At 41.3% G+C, this 14,060-nt stretch overlaps 1 protein-coding gene across 1 annotated transcript; it reads right to left on the bottom strand.

Moving 5' to 3' along the window:
• Window positions 1-11,611: 11,611 nt before the first annotated feature.
• Window positions 11,612-13,026, bottom strand: LOC122034559 (nudix hydrolase 17, mitochondrial-like). Its single transcript, XM_042593858.1, has 5 exons — window positions 12,922-13,026; window positions 12,704-12,803; window positions 12,251-12,334; window positions 12,032-12,160; window positions 11,612-11,930 (listed from the first exon to the last, which is right to left on the bottom strand). Exons 1-5 carry the CDS (start codon window positions 12,993-12,995, stop codon window positions 11,811-11,813), a joined length of 507 nt encoding a protein of 168 aa, XP_042449792.1. The 5' UTR covers window positions 12,996-13,026; the 3' UTR covers window positions 11,612-11,810.
• Window positions 13,027-14,060: the final 1,034 nt, after the last annotated feature.

Genomic DNA, 14,060 nt, shown 5'->3' with positions numbered 1-14,060 from the left:
AGAGAGTTAGGAAGACTCCACCGGCGCCAAAGGTCAAGGTAGCCGGAGTCCCAACACGCAAAGGCAAGAAGCACGTGGTGTGCTTTCAATGCAAGCAACGGGGACACTATAGGAGCCATTGTCCGAGGGGGAGGCAACCTCACAAGGGCAAGAGACCGGGCACATCGATAGGGGGAGCTAAGGCAAACCCTAAGGTATCTTTTAAGGCTCATTCGTGCAAGTCTAGTAGGATACATGCTAGTAATTTTATTGCATTAGTCAATAATGATAAGCATGTTAACACTAGAAATCAATACATGTGCTTAGGTGCTAAACATGTCAACCTAGATAGGGATACTACTAGGAATGCTAACCCTAGGATTAACACTTCTAAGGTTAAGGAAAACCTAGGTAGAAACCCCAAATCAACTAGACACATGCCTAGGAATGCCTCAAAGAAGAATGACAAATCAAAAATTGAGGTATTAGAGAAGGAGAATCAAGTCTTGAGGTCAAGACTTGATACTTTGGAAAAGGCTCTTAAAAACTTGGAGAAGTCATCTCTAGGGTTTAAGGGTCAAAAACCAATGTCCAAGGACAAAAAGGGTTTGGGTCACAAACCTAAGTCCCAAATGGTCAAGCCCACCTATCATAATGTTCCATTCGATTATGGAACAAAACCTAAGGCTAGGAAGACCATTACCAAGGTCACAAGGGGAGTCACCCCTATAGTTGACCTTGATGAGACCCAAATGACCAAGGCTTTAAAGCCTAAGAGGGTCATTAGGAGGGGGAAGTCATCCCTAGTGAATTTTTAGTGAACCCAATGAGCTCAAGTAGGTATTGGGTTCCTAGGAGCATTTTCTCTACCCCATAGATGGGTTAGAGAGTGTCAACTCCAATAAGAAGGGTAGTTAACCCAACTTTGAGGAAATTGACACTCAAGGAGCATTTTCAAGGTTTTTGGGAACCTTTGAAAATGAAATGGAATAATCTTTATCATTCACTCCTTGGAAGAGTAAAGTGTGCCAAAGTGAGAATATATTAATCTTACTTTAAATTGACACAATTTGGAAAAACCTAGAGAAATATCAAATTGGGATTTTGATATTCTCTTAGGTAATCAAGGCAATCCGGGCCTTAATTTAGAAATGCTACTCTTGTAGAATTTTAAATGGTATAAATCAAACAAGAGATCAAGAAATGCCAATTTGGGTTTTGACATTTTCTTGGAGCACTTTTGGCAATCTAGGATTAGAATTTAAGTTAGCTAAGTGATTAAGGATACTTAGATAGGTAATCTAGGTATTTTATTTGTGTTAACTTACCATGGTTGTTTGTCATATGCCATGTCGTGACATCATATTTAATTTATGATCATTTGAAATGTCATGATAATGCTTAGGTAATTATATGTCATGCTCTAGTTAAGTTTCATACTTTATGCCATGACATCATGACATTGACACATGTTTTCCATTTATGATATCATTTTATGTCATGTCATCATCTCTTGCATTAATAATCAATTGAATTGATTTAAGGATGAAAAACACATTTTGATATTGAGATCAAATTTGTGTTTAGAAAATGCATGAGACCTTAGTCTAAGATACCTAAACCCATATCTCACATCAAAATTGACATGGATGTGTTTGATACACTTTAGATGTGTGTGAGATATTAGGATCATGAGTTAGGATCAAGGTGCATAGTTCTTGTACCTAGATGAGCCTAATTCAAGAAATGGAGGATCATAGGGAAAGCTTGTGTACAAGTCATGTACATTTAGCCCTAAGATTATGGTCCTAAATTAAAAGGTTTAAAATCATTTTGAAATTGATTTGTAAAACCTTGATGAAGCCATCTTAGTGATAGCATTCATCATTGAACATTGTGATACAAAGTTGAGTTAAACTTGAAATATTTCAAAGTTTTTGAACTTTGTATCAAGATTGAAAAATGGAAACTATTTTCATAGAAAATTATTTTTCCGTGATAGTATATGGTATGAGGAGTGTATCCTCAAAATTTTACGATTTTTGGAACTTTCTGGAATTTATTAGGAGTTTTTGAATTTCCGGAAAGGGAAATCAGAAATCTCTGATTTCAGAGTGTGGATCGGTCAGGGACCGACCGATCCAGAGATCGGTGCGATCGGTGACTCGATCGGGAGAAGGTGGCCGGATGGGTGCCGGGGGACATCCGATCGATGGCGTGGATCGGTGCGAGGACCGATCAGGCGCGCATTCTGTTTGAAATTTCTAAAATTTCAGTTGGAAGTTGGGTTTTGTGGATTTCTAAAGGTTTGAAACTCGCGAAGACATTGTTGGTGCAATGGTCAAGGGGAGTTGACCTTTAGAGGAAGTTTTACCTAATTGTCAAGGGAGTTGACTTTTAAGGGGAGTTTTTACTCCAAAAGACTTTTAAGGATTAGTGATATGGGATTATCACTAAGTTGATTGTTGAGTTTAGTATCAAGGGAGAAATTAAGAGTTTCAAATGAAAGGTATGAGACTTTCATTAGGAAGAAACTCTTGACCTTGACTTCTTTTGATGTGTGTCAAAGGGAGAGTAATGGAATTATTGGGGAACCCAAGTTAGGTTATCGGGTTAACCTAAGCTAGGGAAGAATGTCAAGGAATGTTCAAGGAAGAACATTGGAATTCTTTTGATGTGTGTCAAAGGGAGATTATTGAGGAACCCAAGTTAGGTTATCGGGTTAACCTAAGTTTGGGGAGAAACGTTCAAGGAGAATATTGAGTTTGGAAAGAATGTTCAAGGAAGAACATTGGAAAACCTGAGTTAAGGTTATCGGTTTAACCTAACTTGATTATGGTTTTGTCAAACATCAAAAAGGGGGAGATTGTTGGTGCAACCTTAGGTTGAGCCGACGGTTGACCCGACTCAAGTTGTATTTTGATGTTTGACACGGGAAGATTGTCGGTGCAACCTTAGGTCAAGGTTGACCTAGTTGTGTTGCATGTTGATGTTTGACACTCGTGAGAGAGTTCTATTCTTGATGTGGGACAAGAATAGGTGTTTGGGAGATTGTAGGTGCAATCTCGGTCAAGGCTGACTTGGTTGAAAGCTCAGGAGGTTGGGAAGTCAAGTATGGAGACTTGCGGAGAAGTCCGGGAGCTTGCACGAGGAAAGTCCTAACTGGAATGTTAGGCGGAGGTGGAAAGTCACCGGTGAGTGAAGCGGCGGTGGGAAAATCACGGGATGAAGGCGGTGTGGAAAGTCCCGTGAGTGAAGCAGAGGGAAAGTCTAGGAATGTTAGGCGGTTGGAAAGTCTCGTGAGTGAAGCGACGGGAAAAGTCTAGCTGGAAAGTAGGCTTGAGAGAAGTCACGGTGAAAGTGTGAAAGTCTAGCTGGCGGTTAGGTAGAAGTCTAAGTGAGTGAAGCGGAAATGTAGGCGGTGAAACCGGGTGGTGAAGCAGCAGCGAGGAAAAATCGGATGGATGGGGATGATCGGACATCCGGTGTTGAGGAAAGTCCAAGTAGGTCAGGATTGGCCAGACACTTGGCGAGAAATTCTGGTCGAGGGAGTGACCGATGCTAGGAATGAAGTACCAACATGTCGAGGTTGACCGAATGTTGGTTTGGAAAACTGGACTTGGTTTGGGCAAAACCAAGTCACTGGATATTCTCTGATCGTGCGATCGGTGATCGATGTGCACTGTCGATCATCGATCGGTATCATCGGTGGGACGATCAGGATCTTCCATGATCGGTCGCGTGGCGGCCGTTCGGAGAACGCGATGTCGCGGAGGGCGTTGGGATCGATCGTGGACCGATCCATTGTCATCGTCGGTCCCGCATCGCCGACGTAGGACGCATCGTCTGCTGTCATATCTTCTCTGTAGGGCCTGAGCGACTGATCGAGGCGGGATCCTGATCCCGATCGGGGCTTGATCGCGACACCTGATCGGTGCGGGGACCATCGGTGACAACAGGGCTTCGCATCGATTGCCTGGCGAGCATGCGGAGCGATCCGTTAACCGTGACGTTCAGTTTCTTCTTCTTCTTCGCTGCAGTATAAAGGGGTTCGGGGGCCTTCTTTACTTTTCTCTCTTCGCTACGAGCTTCTGGTGCCGTGCTGAGCTTTGTTGAGCTCTTCTTCACAAGCTTCGCGTGAGCTTCTCGACTGGGATATCCTGCTGTTGGAGGTGTTCTGAGGAGCTGCTGCTTCAACGAATCCAGTCGGCGAGGAGGCAAGAAAACCTGTGTTTTTACATTTATTGTTCTTGTCTTCTTGTATTTCTTGTTGTATTCCTTTCTTGCTGTTGTAAGAATATTGTGGCGAGGTTTCTCCACCCACAAGGAGTATATTGTATTAGCCGGTTTTCCGGGGACTCATCCACCGACGGATTGATAGGCTTCGTCCACCTTACGGACACGCCGAGGAGTAGGAGTTTCATCTCCGAACCTCGTTACATCGACGAGTTGAGGTTTGGTTTGTTTTGTTTTGTTTTCGTTTCCTTTTGTTATTTCCGCTGCTAACCTAATTTGTAGAAAGAAGCGAGCAAAGATTTGGGGTCGGCTATTCACACCCCCCCTCTCTAGCCGTACGAGAGATCCTAACAAAAGGCAACTGTCAGGCTCTCAGTGTCGCCAGCGTCAAACCTGGACTCAGTAGAGGTGTACCAAGTCCCAGGGACACCGACAGGAACACAGACAAAGAAACGTCGAAAAACTCAAAGACGGAGAAGTGCAGAGGAAGAAGGCGATATGTGATTGGAAGGAAGCTTACTAGAGGGTTGCTGGAGGAGCAGGAAAGGAAGAATATCGTCGGAACACAGAGATGGGGTGACGTCGAAAAGCTCGAAGACAGAGAAGTGCAGAGGAAGAAGGCAATACAACGGGTTTATAAACCCTAGGACCGGTCGATTAGGGTCGTCCGATCGAGGGTCACGAAGACCTAGACATAAATCTGGTCATAAAATTCAAACCGCCAAACACCACATCGCCAGAGGATATCCGTCTGTCACGTCCAGCGTGCGGCGGCAGCAGGGGGGCACGTGGCGCCTCGCTACGGGTCGACATTTAATGAAGGTAATTAAGAGGCATGGGGGCGCACTAAGCCATAATGCTCAGGGATTTGCACAATTTCTCATAAATATGGGTGACGTAAGCCCGGATCGCGCTCACCCAAAGAAGCTCAAGAAAAGATTTCCAAGTATGAATGGTTGTTATGCCGATCGGCTTAAGGGGGCTTACATATGGCCGCGACAATCTTCAACAGGTCGACTGACAAAGAGCGGTCACATAGCCGACCGTTGGGCCATGTTAGGCTGAACAGAAGCCAAGGAGTATTGTAAACTGATCGGGTGAAAAGCATCATTGACAATTTGTCTAGTCAGTCGGACTTACAGCCTCTTTCGACTAGACTTGAGGGAGAGACATGTGATGCGGTGATAAGGAGGGGCTCACCCTACGGGGGATAGTTGCCACAATGGAGGTCAAAGTCAAGGTCGTCAACGTTCGGGTATCATATGGCCGGACGAACGATAAGTGTATCGGCTGGTCAAGCGATCAGGTCCCCGATAGGGAGGAGAATGTGCCTGATCCGACCCTACCTTTAACTCGGGGGGGGGGGATGCGCTGAACAACCGACGCTTAAGAAGGTGTTGGACGCAAGGAGGATACAATGTCTTGACCGAGCAGCTAGCCCGCTTAGCCAGATAATAGGATTCGGCAGTCGCAACGAAGTTATGGCTGAGCGGGTGTAGTACGAACGTAGTGAAACTCTGGCCGAGCGGCTATTCCGCTCGGCCTTACAGCAGACCCCCCTGTGTTATCCATCGACATCCTTTTGGGAGTTAGTGCCGCTAACACCAAGCATGATCAACCAGAAGATCGTACGATGGAAGCTTCCATTGTCACATCAGAGATATACTCAGCTTGTTGAGGTATTGTGTCAGGGACACTTTGTTGACAAGTCTTTTAAGGGGAAACTTTGGGAAGCATACCCACCTTTAGAAGCGGGCACGCGCACTACAAGAACTCTATATAAAGGGTGTCCAAGCATCGGTGGAGGTACACGATACATTATTGGTGCTACAGTGTTCGTTCTTGTTGCTCCGCCTTCTACTTCATTGTCGATGACTGACTCGAGCGTCAGAGGGTCAACGCCGGGACCCCTTCCCTGGTTCGACACTGACGTTATTTATTTTATAGAGTAGGGTGAAATCTTTAAGTGGTCAACGAAATATCCATATCTTCAGCTTTTCATCTCATCGACTTTCAGAAATGATCAATAAATATATGAGTTTAAATTATGCAGTTTTATAACTAATCAAGTCAGACAATTAAATAATTTTAAATCAAGAATTTGATAATATTTAATCTTAAACTAAACTGAATAAAAAATAAATTAAATTAAATTTAAAAATCATTTAAATAACTCATTTAAGGACTTATCAAATAATTTAGCTCAATTTTACTTATTTACTATCCTAGCCCTAATTAATGGATGGATAGTTGGATACAGCTAACTGGACGCTCTACGTACCAACCCCATCACAATTTATTACATGGTGCAATTAAGGGATGGTGATGGCTAACTGTATGCTCGACCATGAAACCTTTTTCCTCCGTTAGGTTTTTTTTAATTCAGTTATTCAGTTTTCAAATTGACGTCGATGGATTTTCTCTAGAAATTTCTGATCATCAAAATAAATTAGAAGCACTAAAAATTTATCATTTCACAGTTAGCTTCTAAAATTAATCTACAGTATACCACAATTAAAAATCAATATGTGGATGTCTGATTAACTGTAGGATCTTTGTCGTTGCCTGTAGCCGGAGACTTTCTTTCGTTCATCAATTAGAGAAAAATGAAATTATTTAACTCAAATGATTAGTATCATCAGTCCCGCAATAAGATAGAGACTAATAAATTATAGAAATATTTCATCTTAACATAATGATATTTTATAAAAGGAGATCAGTTCCTAATGAGTTATTTTACTCTTATTAAAAATTAATCTTAAAATCTATAGAAATAAATAATTATGCAAGTATCAAGTGCACTAATTTTTAAATACAAAATTTCTTCAGTTCATCAGTTCTATAAAAAGTAAAATATGTTATCCTAGCAACCCCACAATTATCCTACAGTATTAGAAAAAAGTAAATGAGAAAAACAAAGCTAGCTCATACATGCAAGGATTTCTCAATCTTTACTAAAATTCAACCTTTACCAATTCTATAAATTTATCATAACATAATCGCTTCCTCCGTTCATCAGTGAACACCTGGATACATGTCATTTGTGATGATAATGACCGACACGAAGGGTCAGTTGAAGTATTGTGTAATTTGAATTGACTTGATATAAGCTGTGCCAATTAAATTTAAGGTTCATATTAACAACAATTTCAGGCACTATTCATACTCATAATAACTGATGTAGAGCTTCAGTTGAGATGTCTGTAATTTGAATTAACTTGATAAGATATGCTATGCTTAATTTATTTTTAAAAAAAATATTAAATGAAATATATGTATAATTTTACATTATCATTATCTAAAAAATAGTAATCAAATAAGTATGAGTTTTATTGTGTGAATACTAATTTTATTTTTTATTTAGAAAAATGGGGAAATTTTGAATATATATTGATGCGGTGATGGGGAGGACAACCTGGTACGGGATCAATTGTTAAAGTGGAGGTTAAAGTCGAGGTGGTCAATGCCCAACACCCGGGTGTCAGAGGGTCAAACGAAGGATAATTAAAATGGTCGGTCGGGCAGTCAGGGTCCACCGGCGGGAAACATGTCCGACCAAACCATCCGTCCAGCTTGAGATGACACGTACGACAACCGACTCTCAATACGGCGTAGCAGAACGTCGAGGGAGATCGGATAGCTTGTCCGAACGGGGAAGGACATGTTACTACATAGTCATCGCACGGAAGAACCACATGAAGTCGACAGAGCGAAGGGGTCCACGCCGAGCGGTTACCTCGCTCGGCCAAGCAGCGAGACCTGACCACTGACGGAGCGGAGTCTCGGCTGAGCGGCTACCCCGCTCGGTCCAGCAACAGGACCACCGTAGAATCTCTCGACATCCTTTTAGGAGATAGTGCCGCTAACACGAGGCATGGTCGATAGGCAGATCGTACGACGGAAGCTTCTACTATCGTGTCATGGATATGCATGCCCTGCTAAGGTATGATATCAGAGGTACTTTTCTGAGAAATCCTTTCATAGGACATATTAGAGAGTGCGCTCGTGCTTGGGAAGCATGCACGTCGTCCACCAGGGCTCTATATAAAGGGGGTCCATCACCGGCGGAGAAACACATTATTCTTGAGTTCTATTGTTGCTCCGTTTCTCTCTACATTCCGGTGACTGACTTGAGCATCAGAGGGCCAATGTCAGGGGTCCTTTCCTTGGCTCGACACTAACGTCATTTGTTTTACAAAGCGGAGCGAAGTCCACGTCCAGTTAGCAAAACCACCACCTCCCAGCTTTCCAACTTATCGCTTTCTAAAACCATTGAAGGTGATAAATCCTTCATTTTATCACCTTCAATTGGAAAGATACTCAAGGTTGAGCACTGAAAAATAATGGAGAGTGTATATCTTCATTGTTGAGTTATGGATGCTCTAAGATGATCATTACAACGAGGATTAATGTTTAAGGGTGAGCATTTGATACAGTAAAGGGTATTAGACCTTCATTGTTGGAATAATGAATGCGTTAGGATAAGCATTGTGAAAGGATTAATGCTCAAGGCTGAGCATTTAATACAATGAAGGGTATGAGACCTTCATTGTGGTGTTGTGAACAACGAGTGAAGTTGTGAACAACGATAAGTAACTCTTTGGGGGAGATTTTTTTTTTATGTATGCCAATAAGGGGAGAATGTAAGGTTAAGTTAGACTTTCATTATCCAAAGAGGGAGTTTTCCCTCTAGGAAAGGGGGAGAATGAAGGAAACTCTCATTCATACTTTGGAATGAAAGGAAGTTGAGACTATGAGATTAGCCTAATTTAAAGGCATTGTCAAACATCAAAAAGGGGGAGATTATTGGTGCAATATCCCCTTGGTCAAGGTTGACCAGGTTGACTAATCTTGAGTTGGCTCAAGCTTGAGTCTTGATGTTTGACAATACATGGAGATTGCAGATGCATTATCCGTTTAGGAAGATTGTTGATACAATTCCCCTCTGGTCAAGGTTGACCAGTTAGATGTGAAGAAGAGTCTAGTAGATCAAAAGATTGACTAGGAAAGTCCTAACTGGAGGTTAGGCAGTTGAAAGTCCTACTGAGTGAAGCCAGACAGTTGGAAAATCCTGGTGAGTAAAGCCAGGTGAAAGACCTAGTGAGTGAAGATAGGCAGTTGGAAAATCCTAGTGAGTGAAGTTAGGTGAAAGTCCTGGTGAGTGAAGTCAGGTAGGTGAAAGTCCCAGTGAGTGAAACTAGACAATGAAAAAATCCTAGTGAGTGAAGTCAAGTGAAAACCCTAGTGAGTGAAGCTAAGTGAAAGTCCTGGTGAGTGAAGCCAGGCACGTGGAAATCCAGATGGGTCAAGGGTGACCGAACATCTGGTGGAAGTCCAAGTGGGTCATGGAGGACTGGACACTTGGCACAAGACGGTAAGTCCAAGTGGGTCAAGGTTGACCGAACACTTGGCACAAGGAGAAAAGTCCAAGTCAGTCAAAGGGATTGACCAGACACTTGGTGAAGGAGTCCTAGCAGGTCAAGATTGACCGGACGATAGGCATAAGGTTCCAACAGGTCACGGTTGACCGAATGTTAGGTTTGGAGACCTTGGACTTGAGTTTAGCCAAGTCCAAAGATGGTCAATCGATCGACTGATCAATTGAACCAGAGCCCAATCGATTTGCAGAACAATTGGGAGTGTGACACAAGTGTAGGTTGACCCAATCGATCGACTGATCGATTGGGAGCAATTATCGCGAGCACAGAACCTTTCCCAATCGATCAGCCGATCGATTGGGCACCGCCAATCGATCGACCGATCGATTAGGCACCGCCAATCGATCGACCGATCGATTGGGCAATGCTAATCGATTGACCGATCGATTGACAGCTGGTTTCTTGCGCTATTGCGAGGAAGCTTGAATCGATCGGTCGATCGATTCAAGTCTTTGTCCAGAGAGCATAGAGGCGCTCTGAATCGATCAGCCAATCGATTCAAGCCTCCCCAATTGATCAGCCGATCGATTGAGATTCGACCGTTGCGCAGGAAGCGAGCGATGAACGACTAGGATGACACAGATCTGACGTGGCAATCGATTGGGAGCCCTAGGAGCGCGAGGTATATAGCCATTAGCAAGCTTCTTCTCCGCATCTCTTCTCCCGATCTACACACAACTTCTCCTACAACTCGTCGCCAGTTCTTGGAAGCTCTTGGAGACAAGTGTTGTTGCACTTCCGAGGTTCAAGAGGCATCTACAAGCATCAAGTGAGCAAGAAGAAAGGTTTTTCAGTTGTATTCTTTGTATTTTCTTCTTGTGTTGAGTTGTATGCTTGGGTGAGTCTTGTACGAGATTTCTCCATCTCCGGCAGTTACCGAGAAGGAGTGTTTTCATTAGTGGAGTGTGTGTCGCGTGTGGATCATTGGATTAGTCACCTCTTCTTGAGGTGGATACCAAGTAAATCCTTTGTGTTAGCATTGTAAGTTTACTTCGAGTTCATTCCGCTGCATACCATCATCACGAAATAAGACAACAAGCTTATGACGAGCTATTCACCCCTCCTAGCACTAAAGGACCCTAAAAAGTAAATCCTCGTGTTAGCGTTGTAAGTCTTGTTTCGAGTCCTTCCGTTGCATATCAACAACAACAAAACAAGCCAACGAAGCGCGATGAACTATTCGACCCTCTCTAACACAAATCGACCCTAACAATTATTCTATAGCTATTACAAGATATAACACCTATACAATACATTTATAATATTTGTAACAACTGCTTAGTACTTTTACAAATATTTTAAAAATATTTTTATTAAGTTTAAATAAATTTTAACTAAGTTAATAAAAAAATATTTTAATATAATAATATCCAATTTAAAATTTTAAAATTTACCTATAATGGTATAACAGCTAGGGGTAGTTATTATAATATATAGTTATCGAATAACTACTACCACTTAAAAAAATCTTATATTTCATATTAATCAAACTAAATCTTATTTTTTTTTAAAAAAAAATATGGATATGTTATATTAACAACCTCTAATATCAGCCCCACGAATATTAAGAGAGATAAATACATATATACAAATCTTAGACGTATGATGAAATAAAATATAAATTATCAAATTCTAAAAATTAATCCTCAAATATTACACTATAAATATTATACCTCTACCGTCTATGTAATATCTAGAGCTAAATCTTAAATTTTAAATCATACACGTCTTGTTGTAAGTAATTTTCAAATAAAATATCTAATGAGATGTCTTTTGATTTAAGAAAATGAGGACTTTTAAATATCTATTAAACGTTTGTGATTTAAATTATGTTTATTTTATTTTACAGTTTTTAAATATTTGGGCCAGGCCTTGCGTAATTGAAATGAGACAGACAGTCCGATTTCGATTGTTACTGAAATATCGTCGGCCTTGCGTAATTCAACTATAACAACAGGTGTCACAAATTTCATCTTTAAAAGTCATATCGCATTAAGTTTTATGGTCTTACAATGTTCAAGTATAAAATGCACAGGCTGAAAGAATTTAAAGAATGATCAAACTCTGCTAGACCATCAGGAAAGCTGATGGGATCAGAGAGTTCATCCACAAGGCTCTGTCTTATCTACATGAAAACTTTTTGCAATAAACAAAAAATTAAGTTGCTGCTGGCGGTGTTGTGTGCTTGGTTGAGTTGGAGAGCCTCTCCTCGAGCCTCTCCAATGCCTCTTTCATCCATGGACGCTGGCATCCTTCCTTAGCTTCAGCCACTGTCACCTGAAACGTCAAACAAATTAATCCATGAATGAAATTTAGATCTCTAAGTAGTTTAGATCAGAGGGCGATTCCACTATGGCTTGAAGTTTTAATTTGCTCACCCATTTGCGCTCTCTTGTTTGCATCTCTGGCCAGTCTCCGAGTTCCTCTGTGACATTCAGAGGGAACATGATGCCTTCGTAGTATGCATCATAAGTTCTGCTCTTGTACTTCCATTTCCCAAGTTTCCTCTGCGCCATTAAAGAAAAAGGTTATCTATGGACAGTGCTGCCGGAAGACGTTAAACTGTTCGAGTCAGTATAATTAGGGAGTAAGCTGACCTCAATGTTGCCCTGCACTCCAGCCTCTTCCATTGCCTCCCTTGAGACTGCTTCTTTTATGGTCTCATCAGTCTCCCAACCACCCTGGCGACGTACCGGCAAACATTAATTGACCACCTTTTCTTAGGAAATTGTTTAGTCAACAAATTTGCACTCTTTTTGTTCTCTTATGACGAACAAGAGATTGTTGGGACCATGAATTATGTATAAGACTACTTGCAAATAGACATTATGTGAAGCAATAATTAAGAATAACTACGAGAATCCTAAAAAAGGAGTCATTAAAGGTTTAATTTGATTCGATCTCTTTAGCTGAAGCAACTAATTGCATTTTTTTTTTTTTGCAGACTAAAAAAGTGAAGGGGATCATGAAACAATTAATTGCTAGAGTAAGAAATGAAGGGATCCGAGCATAGACGAAAATGGACCTTCAATACACACACACACACACACCTTTGGAAACAGCAAGCCATTTCCTTTCGGCGAGCTGATGACGAGCACCTCCACGGATTTATCGAGTTCTTCCCCATGATTAAACTTGTAAGGAATGCACCTGGACGCGATAAAAAAAAGCCGATAAAGATCCGATCGGGCGATAAAAACCCTAGATTTTCAGAAAGGCGCACTCGATCTAAAACGTTAATGATCTAGGAAACGATCGATTCGGTTACCCGACTACGAGGCGACTCCCGGTGTTGCTGTAGCGCTGGAGCTGCCTTCCCTGTCGAGAAACCACCATGACCATCCTCGATCGATCGACGGACAGCTGAGGGAGAAGGAAAAGGCCGGGAGAAGGAGTATAAATAGGAGGCGCGCCGCAGTGGTTCGATGGGTGGGGGCCCAGGAGGGCCCTCGTTCCGTTGAGAACGTCTTCCCGTCGGTCTCCGTTACGTTTCGCCGTCAAGTCATATAACGATTCCGACGGTTCCGTCCAATTCGGCAACGCCAGCCGTCATCCTTGATCGGGACTCGTATGATTGGATAATGATTCGTCGAGCCCGCCGCAATGCATCGCATTGGCATACGCTTCTGGTCGTCGAATAAAATATTGTACTGATAATGCAAACATTTTTCACTTCGCCCCTACTATTCACCTGATTTTTCATATTGCCACGTACATTCCGGAATTAAATATTCGAAGTCATTTATCATTTATATACATTATCAAACTGCGGCCGAACGCTTTACTTTTTGCCAATTAATAATTGTATGGATGTTTTGGGTCAAGCTACAGTTTAAACGAGAATAAAATCATGGAGGGATGGATTTGAATGGTCTAATCCGAGATAAATTAATTTGACATTTGTGGTTTGTTGGTCCGATGCACCGTATCGGCGCCAAAGGTTTGAAATCGCGTCTTGATAAATTTTGACGGATCCGACGAATTCAATTGTCGGCTTGTCCAATTTGATATCGTTCAATAACTAATGCACCGTAACCTCCACCTATGGTTTATATTACAGCGGAGGTCGTTAAGCTGTCATTCATATATTTTTATGATTTAATTTAATTTTTAATTATTATGTATTTATAAAGATTTTTTTATCAAATGGATAGTATAAATATGGAATGTTAAATTTATGAATTATCCATCACAAATACTTTTTATTTAGTGATTTATGTTGATGGGGGATAATTCTTTTTTTTTATTTATAAAATCAGATCCATTTTCTGGTCTAATATATTTTTTTTATCGTTTAAACTCCATTTCACGATGTTGGATTCTGTTCCTTTTTTTAAAAACGTTTTTCTTTTTTTTTTTCTTTTAAATTTCAAAGAAAAGCATGGTCTAGATTTTACTTTTTATTAA

The sequence above is a fragment of the Zingiber officinale genome, chromosome 11B (assembly GCF_018446385.1).
Source record: "Zingiber officinale cultivar Zhangliang chromosome 11B, Zo_v1.1, whole genome shotgun sequence".
Taxonomy (NCBI): domain Eukaryota; kingdom Viridiplantae; phylum Streptophyta; class Magnoliopsida; order Zingiberales; family Zingiberaceae; genus Zingiber; species Zingiber officinale.
The sequence above is the reverse complement of the archived record's forward strand: the minus strand, read 5'-3'. Positions and strand labels throughout refer to the sequence as shown.